This window comes from Pelophylax lessonae (assembly GCF_965119305.1).
Source record: "Pelophylax lessonae genome assembly, chromosome: 8".
Taxonomy (NCBI): Eukaryota; Metazoa; Chordata; class Amphibia; order Anura; family Ranidae; genus Pelophylax; species Pelophylax lessonae.
The window spans coordinates 286,195,301-286,219,629 of record NC_138775.1 but is presented as its reverse complement, the minus strand read 5'-3'; the positions used below and the strand labels follow the sequence as shown (position 1 = coordinate 286,219,629).

General features: G+C 43.4%; 1 protein-coding gene across 11 annotated transcripts in view; it reads right to left on the bottom strand.

The window, feature by feature from the left end:
* The window catches only part of DAB1 (DAB adaptor protein 1), a 1,145,503-nt gene that overhangs the window by 191,850 nt on the left and 929,324 nt on the right, over positions 1-24,329 (bottom strand). For all 11 annotated transcript variants that reach the window (XM_082264815.1, XM_082264809.1, XM_082264811.1 and 8 more), the window contains one exon: positions 14,146-14,244. In XM_082264815.1, coding sequence (XP_082120941.1) covers positions 14,146-14,244 — 99 coding nt within the window. The remainder of the gene's footprint in view (positions 1-14,145; positions 14,245-24,329) is intronic.

Sequence of the window (24,329 nt, the reverse complement as noted above, 5' to 3'; positions counted from 1 at the left end):
CAGTGGCAGCCCCTGCAGCATGAAAAATGCTTGCTGGTGAGAAGCCATATTCCTGTCCCGAAGCAACTCAGAGAAATGATCATTTCTCTATAGCGGTCACCCTGCTATGGAAGGATTTTGTCACCCTTCCATAGCAGTCACTGTCAGTTAACCCTACACTACACTACGGTCCCCTTACACTTAACACTTTCCCTACAGAAACTAAATTTTTGAAGCTAACTTAAGTGTAAAGGAGCACTCTAACTACACTAGATATCCCTTTCCTCACACTAAAAATAGCTAAATGACACTTTGTAACACATTAGAACAGAACAGCGTTCCACTCTCTTCCATGTCCCGTACAAGAATGCTAGGAATTTGGCGGGGGCGATCTTATATACTGGGGGGCATATTCACTAATGATTGGCCTAGGGACCCCCTAGTCACTCCAATCACATTCCTAGCATTCTCCTGCCCCCTCAATTGGCTTTTGCTAATGGTTCTGGTCCAATCACGGGCTTTTAAAGCCCATTTCCTGAAGCATTGCATTTTGGTCGGTTCTGGTTGCCGAATTCCGAACTTTTTGGGCAAAAAGTTCTAAATTCGGCCGAACCTCGAACACCCAATGTTCGGGCCGAACCGATGGTGGACCCGAACCGTTCAATCATCCCTAGTCACCAATTTATATATTATATATATATATATATATATATATATATATATATATATATATATATATATATATATATATATATACTGATACTGTTTTTATATTTATTTTTATCCTTTTTTTTTTCTTACTTCCCCTTCACTTTAATATAGTTAGCCAAAATTTCACCCAAAAAAAAAAAAAATATATATATATGTATATATACATATACTGATACTGTTTTTATATTTATTTTTAACCTTCTTTTTTTTTTTTTTTTACTTCCCCTTCACTTTAATATAGTTAACCAAAATTTCACCAAAATCTCCCAAATTTGCTGCAATTTCAAATTTTATTTTCTTTTAATGTTTAGGTTTAGGGTCCTTTCACTCGATGCGCCGTCCGACGGGGTCTGTTCGCTGCTCAGCGGGGGAATCGTTCTGCCGATCCCCGCTGAGCAGGCGGATGATAGCTCTGTCTCCTCTCTGTGTGCGGAGACGGAGCTGTCAGATCCCCACTGTCCTCTATGAGGAGATCGGGTGACAACGGAACGCCTGTCCGTTCTCATCCGATCCCATCCGATCCGCCAGACGGATGGAAAATAGGGTTTCCCTCGGTCCGGATTTCACGGACAGGATCGGAATCGGATAGCAGTGGATGTCTCCACTGACATCCGCTGCCCCATAGGTATGCATGGAGCATCCGATCCAGTTCGCCTGAAAAACTGACAGACGGATCGGATCAGATCGCCCGTGTGAAAGGATCCTTAGTGATTGTCTTATGGGTTGGGTAAGGTCCTGTAAAAATGATAATTCCTTATTACATTTACACATTTTTAGAAATATTTTTTTTCACTGTGATTACCCTTTTTATAAGAGTTTTTTTTATTTATGTAAATTTTAATTTTACTGTCTCCAAATATACTGCACCGAATTTATCTAGCTGGTAACGTACCAACATTTCACATGCAGGTTTACCATTATGTGCAAATTTCTTTTTCTTTTAACTTTTTTTTTTTTAATTCCCCCATTAACTTCATTATATTTTGCCAACCTTTCACTAAAATTGACCACTTTATTCTGCAGTTTTAGGAGAAATACATAAAAAAAAAAAAATAGTTTTTATTTACAGTATATAGTTTAGGTTTTATTCATTCTTAAGAGAAACCAGGGAATGTAGTTTTGTTTTATTGATAATCTTATGATTTGGGTTAGCTTGGGCTTAGCCAAAGGTCCTGGAAAAACCATAATTCCTTATTTAAATTTTTTTTAGAAATGATTATTTTTTCACTGTGATTACCCTTTTTCCTTTCAAGAGTTTTTTGTATGAAATTATTTGTGCAATTTTGGAAAAAAAAAAAAATGTTTATATATACGTATGTTTAGGTTCAGTGATAATCTTATGAGTTGGGTTAGGTTGGGCAACGGTCATTAGGGATGATCGAACGGTTCAGGTCAACCATCGGTTCGACCCGAACATTGACTGTTCGAGGTTCGGCCGAATTTAGAACTTTTTGCTGAAAAAAGTTCGGAATTCGGCAACCAGAGCCGACCAAAATGCAATGGGACAGGAAATGGGCTTTAAAAGCCCGTGATTGGACCAGAACCATCAGTAAAAGCCAATTGAGGGGGCAGGAGAATGCTATCAATGTGATTGGAGTGACTAGGGGGTCCAGAGGGCAATCATTAGTGAATACGCCCCCCAGTATATAAGATAGCCCCCGCCAAATCTCCACCATTTTAATCCAGGGCTGTGGAAGAGAAAGGAAGCAGTTCTGTTACTTCTGCTTCAAAGTGTCATTTAGCAATTATAAGTGTGAGGAAAGGGATATCTAGTGTAGTTAGGGTGCTATTTTCCACTTTAGTTAGCTTCAAAAATATAGTTTCTGTAGGGAAATTGTTAAGTGCCAGGGTGACCGTAGTGTAGTGTAGGGTTAACTGACTCTGACTGCTATGGCAGGGTGACCGAACCCTTCCATTTCAGGGTGACCGCTATAGAGAAAAGATCGTTTCTCTTAGGTCACTTAGAGAACAGTAATATGGCTTCTCGCCTGTCAGCCTGCTTTTTGCTGCAGGCGTTTATAGGGCTTTTTTTAGGACATGTTTGGAGTCAGGCATGACATCTGAACTTGTATATAGGGGTATATATACACACACATGTATGTATATATACACCTACACATATATAGGTGTGAAAATAGCAGAACACTATACTTGCGCTAATGAAATAATTCACACCAATATGTTTCCGCTCCTATAACATCTATATATGTGTATGTGTATAAATACATAGAAGTGTGTGTGTATATATACCCCTATACACAAGTTCAGATGTTTTGCCTGCCTCCAAAGACCCCAAAAAAATGCCCAAATTGGGCATTTTTTTGGGGTCTTTGGAGGCAGGCAAAACATCTCAAGAGCTTTTTGTATGAAATTATTTGTGCAATTTCGGGAGAAAAAAAAAAAAATGTTTATATATACGTACGTTTAGGTTCAGTGATAATCTTATGAGTTGGGTTAGGTTGGGCCACGGTCATGGAAAATATAAATTAATAATAATAATAATAATACATTTTCAGATTTTTTTATTTTTTTTTTATGAATTCCACTTTTTTTTGTATGTAAATGTTATTCCTGCCCCCAAAAATACTACACCGAATTTATCTAGCTGGGAATGTACCAGCAGTTCACATTATACATGGTTGCCATAATGTGCAGCAATTAATGCACCACATAAGCTTGAAACAAACGATATTTTCATCTCCTGTTTCTGGCATGCAATAAAAACACATTTTCTGTGAAATGTCAAACATATGGGGTAAAGAGTGTTCAGTCGAAAAAAAGAAAAAAAAAAAAGCCTACAACCGACGGCGCAGCTTTCAACTTCACGGGCAAGTCAGCGCGGTTTACCTCTTCTGAACTGCTGGTAGGAAGTTTGACAGATGTCTGTTCATTAAGCTTGTCAATGTGGTTTACTTAACATGTATGAAATAAATTCAAGATTATCTTTGTGTTAACTGTTTCCATTTCCCCAAAATGCTGCGTAATGAGCTTGGCCAAAAAAAAAAAAAAAGATACAATGTTTACACAGTTGTATTCCTGAGGGAACTTTGTACTTTGTTCATCGATACATCAAGTAGAACAGACTTAATGGAGCAAACAAATATAGTTTATAGAGCGATAATGAGGCGATGGTTATTTTTCCTTCTCAGCATCTCTAAAATGAGAATGATCAGGCCCATCCGTCAATGCCCCATCAGTGTCAGAAGAATACAGAATTAGAGGAACATTCATAGAAGGGTGCTGGATCTTCTATTGGTAATATCCAGTAATGTTGTCACCCACATAAAGTTGTGTTGGGTACGTCATGGAACAGGGGCCTCAAAACTTTCTAAACAATGGGCCAGTTTACTATCCTTAAGAGCCGGTTCACACTCATGCGGCTGCGGTGTTCGCATGTAATGTTGGAGCGCACTGCTCCTTCATTACATGCGATCGGCTGTGCGGTGCGAGTTTAGCCATACACTTTGTATGGCTAAATTCGCACCGCACCCGCAGCAAACACTCACAGGACCCTTTTTTGCAGCCGCATCAGGATCGGATTGCACAGCGGTTCACACTTGTGCGATCCGATCCTGTGCGAACTGCAAGATCGCACTGCGATATGCGATCAAACTGGGAGTGTTGTTAAGATTACATTGACACCCCCAGCGTATCGCATATGGTAGTGTGAACTGCCAGGGGTGCGTTTGCGATGCGGGAACAGGCTGCGAATTCGCAGCCTTCCCGCATCGCATAAGTGTGAACCGGGGCTCAGACTTTAGGGCCAGTTGGAGTAGAAAATGCCAGAGCGTCAATGACTATAAACAATTCCTCAAGCTTGGTGATCAGTGAGAGTAAAAAAATGACATGGTGCTGTGGTCAGTAGGAGGAGGAATAGTGTCCCATCATTGGTGTCAGTGGGAAGAACAGTTCCCCATCATTGGTGTCAGTGGGAGGAATAGTGCCCCATCATTGGTGTCAGTGGGAGGAATAGTGTCCTATCATTGGTGTCAGTGGGAGGAATAGTGTCCTATCATTGGTGTCAGTGGGAGGAATAGTGCCCCATAGTTGGTGTCAGTGGGAGGAATAGTGCCCCATCATTAGTGTCAGTGGGAGGAATAGTGTCCTATCATTGGTGTCAGTGGGAGGAATAGTGCCCTATCATAAGCTGTGCCCCCTTCCAGGGGGTTTTACATCATGAATGAAAATGTTTTCACATCATGAGTGTTGCAGTTCCTTTGGGTCATTGTCCTACGATTCCTTTCCCCATTACTGTTGATAGAACTGACACCATTCTGCTTATGGAAAGAATTCTTTACACACTGAATGATACATGGCATCTGTTTACTACCAAATGGGATCCCTGGTAGTCCAATCAACATCTACTGTATATTTACCAGAGGCGTAACTAGAATCTTGAGGGCCCCGGTGCAAGAAACCACGAAGGGCTCCCCGGTCCCCTGACTGGGGCCCTTCCCTTCATGCCTGGGGCTCTTCCCACTGATCGGGCCCTTTATTATATTCCCGCAGCGGGACTCTTTCACAAGTTCTGCAGTGGGCCCCCTTACTACCATCTTGGGGCCTCCTCACGGTGGTGGAATGCCAGGGCCCGGTTGCAAATGTGACCTTTGCGATCCTGGAAGTTCACCCACTGGTGTCAGTAGTTTTTTTTTTTTTGGTATTTTAATTGTATTATTTTTTATCATTTTATTAAATTTTTTTACAAGGTCACTGACTATGACTCTGTCCATTCAGAAAAGGAAGGAGCTGGTAAATTACATATCTACCGCCCCCTTCCTGGTTCTCTATTGTGACACATCCCCTACAGCAGCCGGCAGAAGGGGGGAAGGAGCACAGTGGGGGGGGGGGGGGGGACCAGGGGAGCACACAGGGGTCCAGAGACAGCAGAACACAAGTGAACTGGATAGGAGGAGTGGTGGGGGCAGCATACAGAGGAACCAATCTCCTCCATTTTCCTCCTACAGCTACAGGAGGAAAAAGGAGGACGGTGATTTCTCTACATGCTGCCCCCGCCCCCCCCCCTCCTATCCAGGTGTACAGGGGAGCCGCACGGGCCCCTGGAGCATGGGGCCCGGTTGTAATTGCAACCCCTGTAGTTAGTTACGCCCCTGATATTTACTGTGAATCTGATACTATTTTTATATGATGTGGTAGTTCAATTCTTTGCCATGCGGCTTTCTTTATATCATACTCGTGCCTTCTGATATGTATGTACTAAACTGATGCTGCCTATTATCCCTATTCTGTTTTGATGCTTCATCATTGTTGTTACTGAAGTCTCCCGATTTGTCTGTTATCTTTCTCTTTATTGTATTTTACATACGCAAATAAACAGGTTGTAAACAAAAAAAAAAAAGATTATGAATATTTAACACAACACCTTTCTGAAAGGAAGAAGTCCCCGTTCACACTAAGGCGACCTGTGAGGCGACCTGGTCGCCTCACAGGTCGCCGTAGGTCGCCTCCCATAGGGAAGCTGCGGACCCGTTCTAATAGGAGCGACACAAGTCGCTCCGACTTAGAAAAAGGGTCCAGAGCTTCTTTGGGGCGACCAGGAGGCGACCGCCATAGACTTCAATGTTATGAAGTCCGTGGCGGCCGCTCCGAGGTCGCGGCGCGCTGCTCGCACCGCGACCTCGGAGGTCGCGGTGCGAAGTAGCGTCGCCCCTATGTGAACGAGGCCGAAAGGAAGGGAGGGAAGGAAGAAAGGAAGGGAAGAAAGGAAAGAAAAGAAAGGGAAGAAAGGGAAGAAAGGAAGAAAAGAAAGTGAAGGAAGGAAGAAAAGAAAGGGAAGAAAGGAAGGGAGGGAAGAAAGGGAGAAATGAAGCACGGAAGAAAGGAAGGGAAGGAAGAAAGGAAGGGATGAAGGAAGAAAGGAGGGAAGGAAGAAAGGAAGGAAGGGAGGGAAGGAAGAAAGGAAGGGAGGGAAGGAAGGAAGGAAGGAAGGAAGGAAGGAAGGGAGGGAGGGAGGGAAGGAAGGAAGGAAGGAAGAAAGGAAGGGAGGGAAGGAAGAAAGGAATGAATGAAGGAAGGAAGGAAAGACTAAAAGAAACAGGGAGGGAGGAAAGGAAGGGAAGGGAAGGGAAGGGAAGGAAGGGAAGGGAAGGAAGGGAAGGGAAGGAAGGGAAAGGAAGGAAGGGAAGGAAGGAAGGGAAGGAAGGGAAGGGAAGGAAGGGAAGGAAGGGAAGGGAGGGAAGGGAAGAAGGAAGGAAGGAAGGAAGGAAGGAAGGAAGGGAGGGAGGGAGGAAGGAAGGAAGGAAGGAAGGAAGGAAGGAAGGAAGGAAGGAAGGAAGGAAGGAAGGAAGGAAGGAAGGAAGGAAGGAAGGAAGGAAGGAAGGAAGGAAGGAGGAAAAAGAAGCAGGGAGGGAAGAAAGGAAGGGGAGGGAAGGGAGGAAGGATGGAAGAAAGGAGCAAACAAAGGAAAGGCCCGAAGGAAGGAGCTAAGAAGGGAAGGACGGACAGAAAGATGCAGGGAAGAAAGGAAGGAAGGAAGGAAGTAAGGAAGGAAGGAAGGAAGGAAGGAAGGAAGGAATAAAAAAGCTAAGAAAGAAGGGAAAGGAAGAAGAAAGGAAAATAAGAACAGAAGGAAAGAAAGAAGCAAGGAAGGAAGGAAGGAAAGAAGAAAGAAAGGCAGGAAAAAGCGTGGAAAGAAGTAATGAAAGAATAAAGGAAGGAAGGAGGGAGGAAGCAAGGAAGGACAGAAAGAAACAAGGAAGAAAGAATAAAGAGAAGCAAGGAAGGAAGGAAAAAGCTCGGAGAGATGTAATGAAGGAAAAAAGGAAGGAAGGAAGGAGATGGGATCTCATTGGCATGTTCACATATTTGAGAACCTGTCCTATTGGCTCCCAATCGTTGCTACATGACAGGGAGCTGTTGGTGACAGAAAGGTGCAACTAAGCGTACTCCCAGGACAACACAGGGACACACATATGTGGCAGCACGAATAGCGCACATCTCTGTGCTGGCAGGAAGGGGTTAAATACTAAAGCCTGTTTTTTTTTTTTTTAAAGTTCTTGAAATCTGTAAAAATAAGTTTCTGGCCCACAAAGACACAACTGACTGTTTTCCTTTAGAGAAGAGTTATGTTTGCAGAGTAGAAGTTTATTATTTGTAACATATTGTTGGTTTTATAAAAAAGATGCGTTCCATTCTCGTTGAAAAGCAAAGAATTGCCGCGATCTGTGGATGCGAACGGCTGAAGTTTGAATAATTTGTGGAAGAATACGCAGCCAGCTGCTGATGAGAACTAATGAAATCTGCCAATTATTATTCCCAAGACGGCATCGCAACACCAATTAGCGCGGACAACACAAGCAACATTGCGGGGTCACACCGATTCACACCTCGATAACTAGCACAGAAATCATCAGGTTGTATATTTTATAAGCGGCAAGTAATTAGTCACTACATTAAAGAACTGCTGCCACGTCTGCGCTCATTAAAGAGGATCGTTAATTGGGGATGTGGGGAGAAGAGGAACACAGCTTAATAAGAATACATCCTCAGCTCCCTGGATAATCAGATAATGACATGAATAAATGGACTTAAATATACCTAATTAACAAGAAAATTCTTAGTTTTCTAGATGACATGCTTAATTGTGGTTTAAAAATAAACAATACAAATTTTAGGATAATATAGGAGGGCTGTGTAAAATGGCAAATGTTCCATGCATCCATGTCTATGTGGATTGTGAGCTATGGTATGCTTGTGGATCCATTACAGTTGAGTGGCGGTAAAGCTCAACAGACAGTTACAGTGAACAATGTGTATAGAATGTGTACAACAATACAAATATCCCGCTGAATTTATATACTCGGGAGTCCATTTATACAAAAAAAATCACGTACAGATGGCATGGCATTCTCACATTTGTCAAGAATAATCCCTGCAATGTGTCTAATATGTTTATTTCCTCTGATCATCAGCCCCATCTAGTGGCCATAATATGGTATTTCAAGAAAACACTGCATTATGACCACTAGATGGAGCTGACAATAGGAAATAAACATATTAAGACATATTACTTAATATTTACTAATGTATTAATATTATAGACACCATCAATTGTCTCTGGTAGGAACAAGCTGTTACATGACATCTAGCCATACTTTCCTTTACCATCCAACCATCTTACACCATGGATCAGATTTTAATAGTATCTGTGCTCTACTATTAAATGAAGACTTTACCAGTTTTATTTGCTTATTATTATTTTTGTTTAATAGTTAAAACCTTATAAACTGATATTTTGTATCATTTTTGTAAAATCATTGTTAAAGAAAAAAAAAAACATGGAATACGCCGAGCTGATAAGAAAGCCCAACACTAGCTCTGCAGTTATTGTCTGTTTATATGGACAGAATGAAGAGGGAGGAAGAGAAAGAAAGAAAGAAAGAAAGAAAGAAAGAAAGAAAGAAAGAAAGAAAGAAAGAAAGAAAGAAAGAAAGAAAGAAAGAAAGAAAGAAAGAAAGAAAGAAAGAAAGAAAGAAAGAAAGAAAGAAAAAGAGAAAGAAAGAAAAAGAGAAAGAAAGAAAGAAAAGGGAGGGAAAGAAAAGAAAGAAAGAAAAAGAAAAGGAAAGAAAGAAAGAAAGAAGAGGGAGGGAAAGAAAAGAAAGAAAGAAGAGGGAGGGAAAGAAAAGAAAGAAAGAAGAGGGAGGGAAAGAAAAGAAAGAAAGAAAGAAAGAAAGAAAGAAAGAAAGAAAGAAAGAAAGAAAGAAAGAAAGAAAGAAAGAAATAACGAAAGAAGAGGGAGGGAAAGAAAAGAAAGAAAGAAGAGGGAGGAAAAGAAAGAAAGAAGAGGGAAAGAAAGAAAGAAAGAAAGAAAGAAAGAAAGAAGAGGGAAAGAAAGAAAGAAAGAAAGAAAGAAAGAAAGAAAGAAAGAAAGAAAGAAAGAAAGAAAGAAAGAAAGAAAGAAAGAAAGAAAGAAAGAAAGAAAGAAAGAAAGAAAGAAAACAGCCATAGTTCTTCAAGAGAATGAAGATTTATTAGAAAAAAGGGAGAACAGACGAAAAAAGGAACAACAAGGAGGAAGGGAAACAAGGAGGGAAGGTAAGAACAAGGAAGGAAAACTGGAAGGGAAAAATGGAGGAGGGAAAGAAGGATAGAAGGAAGGAAGAACAGAAAGAATGAAGGGAGGATGAAAAGAAGGAAAGGGGAACAGCAGGAAGAAAGAAAGAAAGAAAGAAAGAAAGAAAGAAAGAAAGAAAGAAAGAAAGAAAGAAAGAAAGAAAGAAGGAATGAAGGAAGGAAAGAAGTTCAAAGAAAGGAAGGAAGAAAACAAGTAAGGAAAGAAGGAAAAAAATAGGATGGAAAGAAGGAAGGAGGAAAGGAAGTATTAAGAGAAAGAAGAAAGGTTGGAAAAGGAAGAAAAAGGAAGAAAAAAATGAAGATAAGAAGTAGAGGAAGAAAGAATGATGGGATTAGGAAGGAGAAGACAAAAGGAAAGAAGAAGGGAGGAACAGAAGGAAACAAAAATAGGAAGGAAGGAAGGAAGGAAGGAAGGAAGGAAGGAAGGAAGGAAGGAAGGAAGGAAGGAAGGACACAGCCATAGCTCTTCAATAGTGAAGATTTACTGTAGCTCAGAATGGCTTTGCACACTTCCAGTGTATAGAGACAAAAAAAGGAATGGAAGATAAATGGTGGTTACAATCTCTATAATTGTTTTCCTGTGTATCTCAGGCGGAGTTCCCCTACAGAAGCAGATGTGAGGAGCAGCAGAGGGTCCCGCGGGGCCCTTATTGCCGAGGATCCAGCTTGTACCGGCACATCATACATCTCTGTCTGCATCGCCTTGCCAGATTCCATGCAGACTGGACTTTCATGTTACAGCAAACTGCTTATGTTGAGAAGTGTTTGTGCTTCCCCCATAGATGAATAATGGGGCTGTTAGTAGCGGTGCTGTGATCTGTATAGCGCACAGTCCTAGTGACACCATCATGGCCGGAGGTCAGAGAAATGGCCATTTGTTGTAAATCAGTATGGTGGCCGTTCAAAGTTTGCTGGTTCTAAATCTGCCGCAGTCTTTATTCTCCGATCAGAGGAGATAATAGAAAATATAACATGTGAATCCCCGACATCATTTTTCTATTCCTTTGTGTGAAAGTTCGCAGTCCTCAGATTGAGGATTAGGTCACACCAGGGAAGAAAAGCGACTCGAAAAGCTCACATGTTCGGTTCACCGAACCAACAAACGCCAATGCTTTAAATCAGTGTTTCTCAACTCCGGTCCTCAGGGCACACTAACAGGCCAGGTTTTCAAGAAGACTGAAATACATCACAGGTGATATCATTTGTTGCTCAGTGATTGCAGTATTCTATTCTGCATCTCCCCAAGGTAATACTTAAAATCTGGCCTGTTAGTGTGCCCTGAGGACCGGAGTTGAGAAACACTGCTTTAAATCACAACTCTAGCCAAACCAATTTTTATTTGATTTTTTTTTCGTTTTAGATAAAGATTTAAAATTTCTGTCAGGTTTTTTTTCCCTCCCCAGGACAGAAAGTGAGAAGAAATATCCCCAAAAGGAGCACACATTAAGGGGAAAAAGCCTGATACATGCTGGTCTGTGCTGGCCCACCCACTGTTGAAACCAGTTATCACTCTACTTGTGACGACTATGGCTACCAACCCTTCCTAGGATTTACTATGCTTCAGTTTGTGAATGAACAGGGAGCCTCTGTAGAGAGTCCTTCCTGTTCATTCATTCTGCAGTGCAGCTGAGGCAGCGGAAAAAGGTTTGGGGACCTGTGTCTTCGCTTTCCCATTATACCTTCACCCAGGGTGCCCCTCTCTTAGCAGGGGAAGGGCTGGCACTCAACTCAAGTGGCTCCTAAGCCAAATCTTACTCTCAAACCATAGGGGGCATCTAATGGCCAACCTGGGGGGCATATACTGTAAGTTCCCTACTCTACCTTTCTAATAGTCTATGTGATATTTGTTTCAGGGATCGTATGTTGCTGGGGGTCTATTGTTGCTGGGAGAATCTATTGTTGCTGGGGGGGGTGTGGTATACTGTTGCTGGCTGCAGGGGATCTATTTACTGCTTTTCTTGTTATCAATACCAAATTCCATAAAAGTTACTTAGAACCACAACATTATACTCTCTAATTGAGGTGGTGCTGGGAGGCGGGTAAGGGGTGGAACCAAGGGACATTGCTCAGGGGTGGGTAGGAGGTGGAGGCAAGAAGTGACTTAGAAGGGGAGAGTTCCAGCACCTATTCTCTGAGAAAAAAAAGCCCTGAAAACAAGTATAACCATAGATCTGGTAGGCAGTACCAGAAGTTTAAAATCACAGCTCAATGCCCCCATTATGTCATGTTTACCGGCCCCTTGTTTTCCTGAATGAACACAGTGAGTGATTGGTACCGATCACTCCTGTGTTCATTCATAAATGAAGCTTAGTAAACTGTGTATAAACTTCAGTTTTTGAATGAACTGTAGAGAAAACTGTTCATTCATTCTGCAGTGCAGCTGAGGCAGCAGAAAAAGAATTGGGGACCTATGTCTTCACTTTCCCACTAAACCTCCACCCAGGGTGCCCCTCTCCTAGCAGGGGCAGGGCTGCTACTCAACCCAAGCGGCTCTTAAGCCAAATCTCACTCTCAAACTATGCGGGCATCTAATGGCCGGCCAGGGGGACTAAAATAGGGCCAGATACTGTAAGTTCCTTACCCTATATTTCTAACAGTCTTGGTGATATATTGTTGCAGGGGTCCCATGTTGGTGGGGGAATCTAATGTTGCGGGGGGGGGGGGTATATTGTTGCTGGCTGCAGAGGATCTATTTACTGCTTTTCTTGTTATCATTACCAAATTCCATGCAAATTACTTAGCATCACAAAATGATACTTTTCTCTGTATTCTCTAAATGAGGTGGTGCTGGGAGGTGGGTGGGGGCGGAACCAAGGGACAGTGCTCAGGGGTGGGTGGGAGTCGGAGGCAAGAAGTGACTTAGAAGGGGAGAGTTCCAGCACCACTTTCCAGCAGAGGGAACGTGACGGATGCCCGGGACCTGCTGCCTCAGAACACCCAGCTCTGACCACCACAACACCAAAAGGCAAACCGGAATACTGACCGGGACCACCCCCTACTGGTGTATATCATGAACTACAACAATTGACAAACCAGAAACCACCGGGACTCATCCCCCACTGGTGCATTCAAGCAACTACTGCTTTAGGCAGCATCCTTCTCAACTCCTGTGTGATAAACTTAGGAGATCAGACACAAGGTTCCAGGAGCAGACATATATGTTCCAAATATGGTGGGCAATTTGTCCTTGATAAAGGCAGTGTATTATGTATGCCGAAACGCGTAGGCATCCTAGATATCCTCCCTCAACAGACCCCATGCTGTATGCAAAGCAAGGACTGACGGAGAGATATTTTTTATCACCACATCACCTTGTCACTCTTTCTTATCTGATTTCACCACCACTTATGGGTCTATAACCCATACACACAAATCAAAGTATTGTTTATTACCTATGCTTTTTCTCCAATAAATTACCAATATTTTATTCTATTTGTTTCAACAAGCCCTGAAAATCCCACCCCCTTGGCTTTAGGCACCAAACCTTGTTTAAAGAGTTCCAGCACCTATTCTCTGAGAAAAAAAGCCCTGAAAACAAGTATAACCATAGGTCTGGTAGGCGGTACCACAAGTTTAAAATCACAGTTCAATGCCCCCCTTATGTCATGTTTACCGGCCCCTTGTTTTCCTGAATGAACACAGTGAGTGATTGGTACCGATCACTCCTGTGTTCATTCATAAATGAAGCATAGTAAATTGTGTTTAAACTTCAGTTTGTAAATGAACAAACAGGGAGCCTCTGTAGAGAGAACTTCCTGTTCATTCATTCTACAGTGCAGCTGAGGCTGCAGAGAAAGGAATAGCATCTGTGTCCTCAATATTTCTTTGTCTCAAAAGTGAGACATCAGGAGTCAGTTAAAAGCCCTGATATTTCAACAATGTCACCCCCCCCCCACCACCCCTCACAGGGCTATTTAAAAAATTGTAAAAAATAATGCAAAAAATATAATTAAGGGCTTATACACACAGGTACTCTGGCCACATGAATGAGTATTCTGTTCGTGCAGCTGGAGCCGTGTTCAAGGCCACACACCTTGCACCCACCCAGGGTGGGGGAGGGGGGCCCTGTCCAGTAGGTTGTATGGGACTCTATGATTTCTAACAGCAGCCCTGATGGTAAAGTTATGGGTTCAAAAGGACTAATCAATGGTCTGCAGGAAGTCAAATGGATTCCCAAGTGGGGCTTAGTTGCAAGACTACCACAGTACAAGATCTGCCTTTCCCACCAGTAAGACAATTGCTCATACATGAGTCACTCTGAATGTAATTGATCTTTGGATATTGCTTATTTGCTATGTAGAACATGTGTATTCTGGGAATATTAAACAGTTGGAAAGTGACAGCGTGTGATCCATGTCTACTTACACCAGTCTTCTCATCAAAGATTTTTATCCCTCCAAAGGAAACCGTTAGAAAGACTTTCTGTTTGTGTTCGCCTTTTGAACGCGCTCCTGCGGCAATACCCTGTAGAGAACAGAAGAGGAAACTTGGGGTTACTGGGTCACCCTATTATTCCTCCTCACCCTTTTGAACTAATGAAGATCAGTTAGAACTGGTAAAAGCAATGTTTAAAAGCACACCTCCACCTCTGGGCAAGTTTTCACTGTTAAATGCGGCATAAATACTTTGCAATTTTCACAAATATCATTGTTTTTCATTTGCTTTGTCCTCCATCCTCTCTGAAGGATTTCAACACTTGTCTCCCTTTGACTTGAAAAAATGCTGTCAGTTTTCAGAATACTTTTTTTTTTTCTTTTTAATAAACTGCAGAGAGTTCTAAAGTGTATTTAAACCTAAATCAGCATCCTTATGTTGCACTTGGCCATCGAAGGTGCAGCCAGGGGTCAAAAAGTTGTTGGGCCAGCTTTGGGATGGTCCTTCTGACACATCCTCCTGGCAGTTCTCCATCTGGGCACTACTTCCTAGTTCTCCCTTTGAGTCTCTCTGCTGCATCTTCCGGCACTCCAGGTTTCTCTCTGATGTCCATTTATGCCCTTTGTTGTGCAGCCCACCTGGAGAGGCTTCGCTGAACACACCAATACCCAGGGCTTTTTTTTTCAGCGGGAACGTGGGGGAACACAGTTCCGGCACCTCCAGTCTGAATGTATGCAATGGCAAAGGGGTGCAGTGGGGTGAGCTGAATAGCCTATTGATGCTGGTTGCTGGGGGATCCATTGTTGCTGGGGTGAATCTATTGTTCTATTGTTCCTGGAGGGCATTTTGTTGTTGGGGGGGGGGGGTTCTGTTGCAATGGAGGATTTATTGTTGCTTGGGGAAACTATTGTTGCTGGGGGCTATTGTTGTTGGGGGGGTCTATTGTTGCAGGAGAGGATTTATTGGGGGGGGGGGGGGTTGTTGCAGGGGAGGATTTATTGTTGCTGGGGGGATCTATTGTTGGGGGGGTCTATTGTTGCTTATTCCAGGGAATCTATTTTACTACTTTTCTAGTTATCATTAACAAATTCTATACAAATTACCTAGAACCACAACATGATACTTGGTTCTGTATTCTCTAAAATGGGGGGTACTGGGAGGTGGGTAGAGGGTGGAACCAAAGGACAGCGCTCGGAGGTGGGTAGGGGGTGGAGGCAAGGGGTGACTCAGAAGAGGGGAGTACCTGCACCTATTCACGGAGAAAAAAATACCAATCGGTTAAGCTTCTTTTTAAAGAGCTATTTGCTCAACTTTAGAGATTTCCAGAGTTTTGGAGCTCCTAGGTGTTACTCTTTGCCACTGACCTCCCTTGAACTCTACCTGCCTTAACTTTAATTTGATTCCTGACTTTCTGTTTGCTTTACACTGGGATTTAGATCTTCAGCTTTGGCCACCCTTGGCAGTTGAGAAACCATTAATATGGAGACTCTGGAGACCATACAACTAAACCAGGGGTCTTAAAACATTCTAAACAAAGGGCCAGATTACTCGCCTTCCGGATTGGGAGAAGTAAACGTTTGAGGCTTGGTTGTCAGTGGGAGTAAGAAAATTACATAGCGCCTGTGGTCAATAAGAGGAGTATTAGTGTCCCATTATTGATATTGGTGGGAGGAATATTGCCAATGTTTGGTATCAGTAGGGGAAATAGTGCCCCATCTGTGTAATTGTAAGGAATAGTGTCCTATCCCTGGTGCCAGTGGAGGGAACATTGCCCCATTGTTGGTGTTGGGGGAGGAATAGTGACCCATCATCGGTGTCAGAGGAAGGATTGGTGCCCCCATCATCAGTGTTAGTAGGAGGAATAAATGACCCATTGCTGGTATCAGTTGGAGGAATAGTGACCCATTTTTGGGTGTCAGGGGAGGACTAGTGACGAATTGTTGGGTTGGTGATAGTGGGAGGAATGCTGACCCATTGTTGGCGTCAGTGGAAGGAATAATGCCCCATCATTGGTGTCATGGAACTAATAAAGCCCCATTGTTTTTGTCAATAGAAGGAATGGTTCCCCATCGTTGGTGTCAGTTGAAAGAATGGTCCCTCATTATTGGTGTCAGTGGAAGGAATAATGTCCCATCATTGGTGTCAATGGAAGTAATAAAGCCCTATTGTTTTTGTCCATAGAAGGAATGGTTCCCCATCATTGGTGTCAGTGGAAACAATAGTCCCTCATTATTGGTGTCAGTGGAAGGAATAATGTCCCATCATTGGTGTCAATGGAAGCAATAAAGCCCTATTGTTTTTGTCCATAGAAGGAAAGGTTCCCCATTGTTGGTGTCAGTCGAAAGAATGGTTCTTCATTATTGGTGTCAGTGGAAGGAATAAGGTCCATCATTGGTGCCAGTACAAGGAATACTGTCCTATTTTAGGTGTTGGTTCATCGTTGCTGTCAGTGGGAGGAATATTTCCTTGTATTAGTGGGAGAAATAGTGCACTGAGGGATGGATAAAGGTAAGCAAAGGGTCACATCTGGCCCACAGGTCACAGCTTGGAGACCACTGAGCTTAAACCTTCTGGACAAATCATATTCTGGAGCAGGCTTTCTCAACCAGGGTTCCCTGGAACCCTAGGATTCCTCCAAACAATGCCAGGTGGTTCTTGAGCAGCTGATTGATCTCCCACCTACAATGGCCACCAATATTGGGGGGCACTCCCCACTGACATCCAGTGGTAGGGGTCATGTCTACACTGATCTCCAATGTAAAGGGGCATGTCTACCCTGACTGCAAATGCAAGGGGGTATTTCTACACTGGCCATGTGAGAGGGCATTTTTCCTCTGGCCACCAATATAAGGGGAGACTCCCACTGACATCAATGATGAGACACTTTTCCTCTCACTGACACCAATGATGGGACACTATTCCTCCCACTGACACCAATGATGAGACACTTTTCCTCTCACTGACACCAATGATGGGACACTATTCCTCCCAATGATGCCAATGATGGGGCACGATTCCATCCACTGACACCAATGATGGGGCACTATTCCTCTCACTGACACCAATGATGGAACACTATTCTTTCCACTGACACCAATGACGGAACACTATTCTTCCCACTGACACTGATGATGGGGCACTATTGCTGAAAAAGACACCAATGATGGGTCACTATTCCTCCCATTGATACCAATGATGGGTCACTTTACCTCCCAGTGACACCAATGATGGGGCACTATTCCTCACACTGATACCAATGATGGGGCACCATTCAGACTGATACCAATGATGGGGCAGTATTTCTCCCCCTAATAGCAAAGAGGGGACACTGTTTACTTCCACTGACACCACGACATTCTCTACTCCTGCTGGCCACAGGCTGCCCCCCTAAAGTTTGAAGAAAACTAAACTGGTCTTTGTTTAGAAAGTTTGGAGACCCCTGCTCTAGAGAATCTATGCAAACTAGAATTATATATACATTTTCCTAGAATACCCTTGACAACAACCATTGGCTGTACTCCCAACTCTGCTCTTGCTTATCCCTTGGGCACTTTTTACAGTTGACCAATTGTGACCTTTTCTAGTTTACCAACTACTCTCAGAAAACCACCCGTTAGCCATACATAGTTTGTTACTGTGGAGCTTTGGCTACATTGGCTAGGCTCTATACGGTTACATAGTTACATAGTTAGTTAGGTTGAAATAAGACACAAGTCCATCTGGCTTAACCGATAAAAAAAAAAAAAAAAGAAGAAGAAAATACAACTATACAATCACATATACACATTCCTATACCCACAGTTGATCCAGAGGAAGGTGAAAATCCCAGCAAAGCATGATCCAATTTGCTGTAGCAGGGGAATAAATTATTTTCTGATCCCCCAAGAGGCAATCAGATATACCCTGGATCAACCTTACCTATACATATTAGTTCCCAGTTATGTTATATACATTTAGGAAAGAATCCCGGCCTTTTTTAAAGCAATCTACTGAGCTGGCTAGAACCCCCCTTGTGACGGGAATCCGAACACCCCTGTCTGGGTATCTCCACCAGTAACCTGCTTCCTAAGCTCTGTGAATCTGGCTATAGTTACCCCAAGAACTAGACAGTAGAAGTTTTGGAGTGAAACCAGAATCAAACTGTTTATTCAAAACACATGCACACAGAGATATACAATCTGACAACCTTAGCCAATCCACACAAACATACACATCCCATAATAAGCTTACTCAAGGCAGACAGGAACAATAGAACAATGGAATGCAGGTATTCAACAACAACAAACCCCACCCCACTAGCAAGGGTGTATGAAACCCTTCTGCAATATATCTTTATATATTTCCTGAGGGATAATGTCCAGAAATATAATTGTCCCAAGTGAAAGAGCCCTTCACTCTTTCAATACAAAACCACACATATAGAACCCAGGATAACTGGGGCAACACTAAATGTCCGGTGTGGTTGTACAGCGAGTCTAATTTGTGCAGACCCGTCTGGGGTTCTTGGTCACCCTGTGCCCCTAATAGACACAGAGTGACTTACACATAAGATGGGCTGGGGAAGCTGGACAAAGAGTCTCCCAAGCTCCCTAAAGCAATCCGGGTTTCACAAGCCCCCCAGCCAAAGTGACTCACATCACACACCTCTAGAGGGAGTCTATTCCACATTTCCACAGCTCTTACTGTGAAGAAACCTTTCCGTATTTTTCCTCTGTGATAACCTTAAAGTGAATAACTCAACATCAAGTTCACTATATGGACCCCTTATGTATTAATACATGGTGATCAGATCCCCCTCATCTCCTCTTCTCAAGAGAGAATAAATTCAGTTCCTCTAATCTTTCCTCATAGCTGAGCTCCTCCATGCCTCTTACGTTTTCAGTTTGGTTGCTCTTCTCTGCACTTTCTCCAGTTCCCCTGATATCCTTTTTTAGAACTGGTGCCCAAAGCTGAACTGCATATTCCAGATGAGGTCTTACTAATGATTTGTACAGGGGCAAAATGATATCTCTCTCTCTGGAGTCCATACCTCTCCTAATACAAGAAAGAATTTTGCTCACTTTTGAAACCGCAGCTTGGCATTGCATGCTAATATTAAGCTTAGGATCTACCAGAACACCCAGATCCTTCTCCGCTATGGATTCCCCCAGTTGTACTCTTCCTAGTATGTATGATGCATGCATATTCTTAGATTTTTGGGCACAACCATTAATGCTACATTTGGAGAGGAGTCAACAAGGCCTATGATGAAAGGTACACCATTCATACTGTGAAACACGGAGGTGAATCGCTGATGTTTTGGGGATGTGTGAGCTACAAAGGCACAGGAAATTTGGTCAGAATTGATGGTAAGATGAATGCAGTATGTTATCAAAAAATACTGGAGGAAAATTTGCATTCATCAGCCCGGAAGCTGCACATGGGATGTACTTGGACATTCCAACATGGCAATGATCCTAAACACGAGGCCAAGTCGACCTGTCATTGGCTACAGCAGCATGAAGTGAAGGTTCTGGAGTGTCCATCTCAGTCTCCTGACCTCAATATCATTGAGCCACTCTGGGGAGATCTCAAACGTGTAGTTCATGCAAGACAGACCAATAATTTACAGGAACTGGAGGCTTTTTGCCAGGTATAATGGGCAGCTTTACCATCTGAGAAGATAAAGAGTCTCATCCAGTAACGGCCCGTCCATTGGGCCCATCCATACATCCGGTCCCCTAATCTACATGCAGGGCACTGGATGCATGGATTCCAATTTGTTTTTTTTTTTTTGACGCACGTGATTAGAACCAGAGGCTCTAATAGGCTTCAAAAAAGGGTGGGCTTTGGGTGCAGAGCACTGCGCACAGAGCCCACCCAGCTGTGTGACAATAGCAAATGAATATTCGCTATTGTCACACGGATCCTCCTCCTGGCCAATCAGGAAGCGGGTCCTGAGACCTGTTTCCCAATTGGCCGAAAGGAGAAGCCATGCCATTGGCCAAGGAGGAGGAGGAGGGAGGAGACGCAGAAGACTGAGGGGGAAGCTGCCTGCCTGCCCTTCACATGTCCAGGGTGAGTGAGCCGGCCGCCAGGGGGTATTTTGTGCGGGCTGGTGTGGTCTGTCTGCCCCCCCCCCCCCCGGCCCATGGAGCACCAGCCGCCACTGGTCTCATCCACAAATACCACAAAAGACTTCAAGCTGTCATTGATTCTAAAGGGGGCAATACACGATATTAAAGCGGAGTTCCAGCCACATTTTTTACCTAAAAATACCCCCCTAATCCTAAGCTATCCCCAATTACACTAACACTAACTCCACATTACAGGTCATTACAGTTATAGAATAAAGATAAATACTTACCTTTAAAATTGATTGCACAGCGCGGCCATCTCCGGTGTGGGCATCTGAAGTCGTGGTGTCCCCCCCTGTGTCCTTCCGGGCTCCTGGCTACCCAGAATGCCGATCTCAATCTCGCGCATGCGCTGTAGATTGCGATCGGCAATCAGAGTAGCGGCCGGGGCTGTTCCCATTGCATCCTGGGATTGATGACGCTCATTTCAAAGGACGCAATGCAAAGGAGGAAGTGACGTCGGGGGCCACGGCCGTACAAGGAGGAAGAGGAAGGAAGGTAAGTTTATTTTCATTAAAAACAAGGAAAGTGAAAAAAAAATAAAAATAATAATAATTATCCATTTCTTTTTCAGGTTTTTTTATGCTAACTGATGCTGCAAAGTTTATTTTTAGGGTTAAACTCTGCTTAAGAGCTGAGGTGTGTAAACTTTTGATCAGGGTCATTTGGGTAGTTTATGTTGTCATTATGATTTAAAAAGAGTAAACACAGTTGATTCATAATAAATGGCTTCAGTCAGAGGCGTAACTAGAACCTTCAGGACCCCGGTGCAGGAAACCATGAAGGGACCCTTCCCTTCAAGTCTGGGGCTCTTCCCACTGACCCTGGGGTCCTTTACTCCTGCTGCTACAGGAGGAAAAAGGAGGACAGTGATTTCTCTACATGCTGCCCCCGCTGCCCCTCCTATCCAGGTGTACAGGGGAGCCACACAGGCCCCCTGGAGCATGGGGCCCGGTTGCAATTGCAACCCCTGCAACCCCTGTAGTTACGCCCATGGCTTCAGCCAAACCCTAACCATGAGTGAAAGAAAAGTTTTTGTGTTATCATTAACATTCTCTGAAAAATGGCTAAGAAATCATAAATTCCGCCAGGGTATGTAAACTTATGAGCACAACTGACCCTGCCTGGGCCTCGTTACGTCCAGAGAAAGGCAACTAAACTGATTAGGGGATTGGAGGACCTTAATTTTGAAGAGCGTCTGCAATCGCTTGATTTATTCTCCCTGGAGAAGAGACGCCTGAGGGGGGACACGATAGCAATTTATAAATATCTCAATGGGGATCTCAGCTTAGAAAAAAAAAGCTATTCAGTCGAAGGGATTGCATGAGGACTCAAGGGCATACAATGTGATTAGAGGAGAAGCGTTTTAACCTCAGGCAACGAGGGGGTTCTTTACTGTTAGGGCTACAAGATTGTGGAATTCTCTACCACAAGAGGTGGTTTCTGCGGGAAGTATGGTGGCTTTCAAAAGACTCTTAGACGTACATCTCAAGGATCAGGACATTAAGGGCTATGTGAGATGATTACAGCCACACACACCCAGACTTGTATAAAGTACTCGAAATTTCTACTTGAGTAAAAGTACAAGTGCTCGATCAAAAAATTACTTGAGTAGAAGTGGAAGTGCTCGCAGAAAAAGTTACTTAAGTAGAAGTACTAAAGTATTCAACATTTTTTTTACTTAAGTATTGCAAGTAGTTTTTTCAAAAAATTTGCTACTTAAGTACTAAAAGTAAAAAGTACCAGTAGTTTTGAAAAAAAAATTCTACTCAAGTACTGAAAGTAGAAGTACAAGTACTGTGTTATGTAGTTATTAAAGAAAGAAGTCAAAAGTTTGAACATCATATTGTTTTTTATTATTTCAAATGATTTATTCAAATGATAAACCGGTGTTTGTTAGTAGTTTCTTGATGCACTTTAAGCGCTGTAGCACCATTTATTTGTTTGTTTCATATTTTCTTTTTATTGGAAAGATTTGGTATAGCAGCTTTTATTATACACAGCCTTTATTTTCGTATGCGCTGATTTACAAATGACATTATACACATTTTTTTGAGCTTTATGCAACCTGCCATCTACTGTTCTGGCAGTGGTAATTTTTTTAAAAGTAACGAGTAACTATGCAGCACAAAAAAAAAATACTTGAGTAGAAGTATCGAAATCATCGAAAAAATGTAGTGAAGTAAAAGTAGAAGTAGGAGAAAAAAATTCTACTCTAGGAAAGTACAGATACCGCATTTAGGTACTTAAGTACAGTACTTAAGTAGTTCTACTTCGTTACTATACATCTCTGCACACACCTACACAGGTTGAACTGGATGGACTATTGTCTTTATTCAACCTCACCTACTATGTAACTATGTAACTATGTAACTGTATATACATATACTTGCAGTTTATAATATCAGGTCTCGGCTGTGATTGGATGACAACTGCATTATGCTACAGAGCCCTTTAGTTCAAGTCTAAATGACGTTACATCTCCCCATTTTCTTTCACCTTCCAGGGATGTATATGATATCTCTGAACCGGTAAATGCCAAAATTGGCTTCCTATGCCTCAGGAGCTTTTTCTGCCATCCTCCTAGTGGAAGCACTAACGGCACGGAAAGAGCACTAATGTCTTGTGCAGCCTTTCGATAAGAGAGTGGGAATTATTAAAATTGAAGAGAAAGGGCCGTGTCACACTGTTAAACATAAAAGCTGTTATGCTTACTTACAAGACAAGAACATTAATCTAGAAGACCGCCTGGGCCTCGTCACCGTTTACTGGAGCTCAGATAAACCTCGCACGCCTTCCATAAAAAGGCATCAAACGTTGTGCGGACACAGAGAAATTTTTACCCCCTCCAACAAAAAAAAAAAAAGACAGACGGTGGGGTTTTTTATTTTGCCAGCGGGTGACCGACACAAGTTGGTAAAGTGCAAAGAGAAAGATTAAAACTCATTTATACAGCAGAGATTTCCTGGAGATGGCAAAAAAAAAAAGCAGCCAATCAAAGGAAATCACTTACAGAAAAGGAGAAAAAATAAAAAATGCAGAAAACAGGATGAAATATTTAGACTGCAACTATCAGCAAATATGCAATCTGGGCAGAGCGTGAAGGATAAGACGGAGACGGCGGTGGAAGAGGGTCGATGATAAATTTGCCGACAGATTTGTGCTTACTATTTGAAAACGGGCAGCAAATATTGTGTTTAAAGCTGAACGCCGTCCAATAAGATAAATGCACAGATAAAATAGATACAAGAGAGGAGCTTTACGGGTCAAAGGCTTTGCATTCCTGTCCATCCAGTCCTGAGAGTTACACTGCTCTGCCACTCACAGGGCCGCTGATAAGTCAGTACAGCCAGCCCCTTCTGTACTGGGGTTGGGCCCCACCAGTTCAAAAGGGGGGGACCAGGTATCTGCTGAGCAGGAGGGCCGGCTTTACTATCTTATTGCAGACACCAATCCCCCTGCAGCGCTGCCAGCTTCTCCACCTCATTCTCCCTCCAGCTGCACTGCAGGGGGATTGGTTCTAGCACATGTGCCCCTTCCATCTGTTGTCCGGACCCCCCCCCATGTGCCCCTTCCATCTGCTGTCTGGACCACCCCCCCATGTGCCCCTTCCATCTGTTGTCCGGACCCCCCCCCATGTGCCCCTTCCATCTGTTGTCCGGACCACCCCCCCATGTGCCCCTTCCATCTGTTGTCCGGACCCCCCCCCATGTGCCCCTTCCATCTGTTGTCCGGACCCCCCCCCCATGTGCCCCTTCCATCTGTTGTCCGGACCCCCCCCCCATGTGCCCCTTCCATCTGTTGTCCTGACCCCCCCCCCCATGTGCCCCTTCCATTTGTTGTCCGGACCCCCCCATGTGCCCCTTCCATCTGTTGTCCGGACCCCCCCCATGTGCCCCTTCTATCTGTTGTCCAGACCCCCCCCATGTGCCCCTTCCATCTGTTGTCCGGACTCCCCCATGTGCCCCTTCCATCTGTTGTCCGGACCCCCCCATGTGCCCCTTCCATCTGTTGTCCGGACCCCCCCCCATGTGCCCCTTCCATCTGTTGTCCGGACCC